General features: G+C 71.2%; 1 protein-coding gene across 1 annotated transcript in view; it reads left to right on the top strand.

Moving 5' to 3' along the window:
* Window positions 1-243, top strand: part of CNGA4 (cyclic nucleotide gated channel alpha 4) — a 7,253-nt gene that overhangs the window by 2,187 nt on the left and 4,823 nt on the right. Inside the window, 1 exon segment of the mRNA XM_019472768.1 lies at window positions 1-204. This exon segment is cut by the window's left edge and continues 69 nt beyond it. Coding sequence (XP_019328313.1) covers window positions 1-204 — 204 coding nt within the window.

Here is a 243-nt window from a genome sequence, read left to right as displayed (position 1 = left end):
GCCGCCCCGGGTCTTCGGCCCGGGGAAGTTCGTCTGCCGCAGGGGTGACGTGGGGCACGAGATGTACTTTGTCCGCGAGGGGCAGCTGGCCGTGGTGGCGGAGGACGGAGTCACACAGCTCGCCGTCCTGGGCGAGGGGCTCTACTTCGGGGAGATCAGCCTCATCAACATCAAAGGTGAGCCCCCTGCCCCACTGCACCCCGCCGTGGCCCCCCAACCCCTCCGGCCCCACCGCAGCCCCCC

Source organism: Aptenodytes forsteri, unplaced genomic scaffold, assembly GCF_000699145.1.
Source record: "Aptenodytes forsteri isolate BGI_AS27 unplaced genomic scaffold, ASM69914v1 Scaffold485, whole genome shotgun sequence".
In the NCBI taxonomy this organism is placed as follows: Eukaryota; Metazoa; Chordata; class Aves; order Sphenisciformes; family Spheniscidae; genus Aptenodytes; species Aptenodytes forsteri.
Note: the sequence above shows the minus strand (reverse complement) of the source record. Positions and strands in the feature narration are given on the sequence as shown.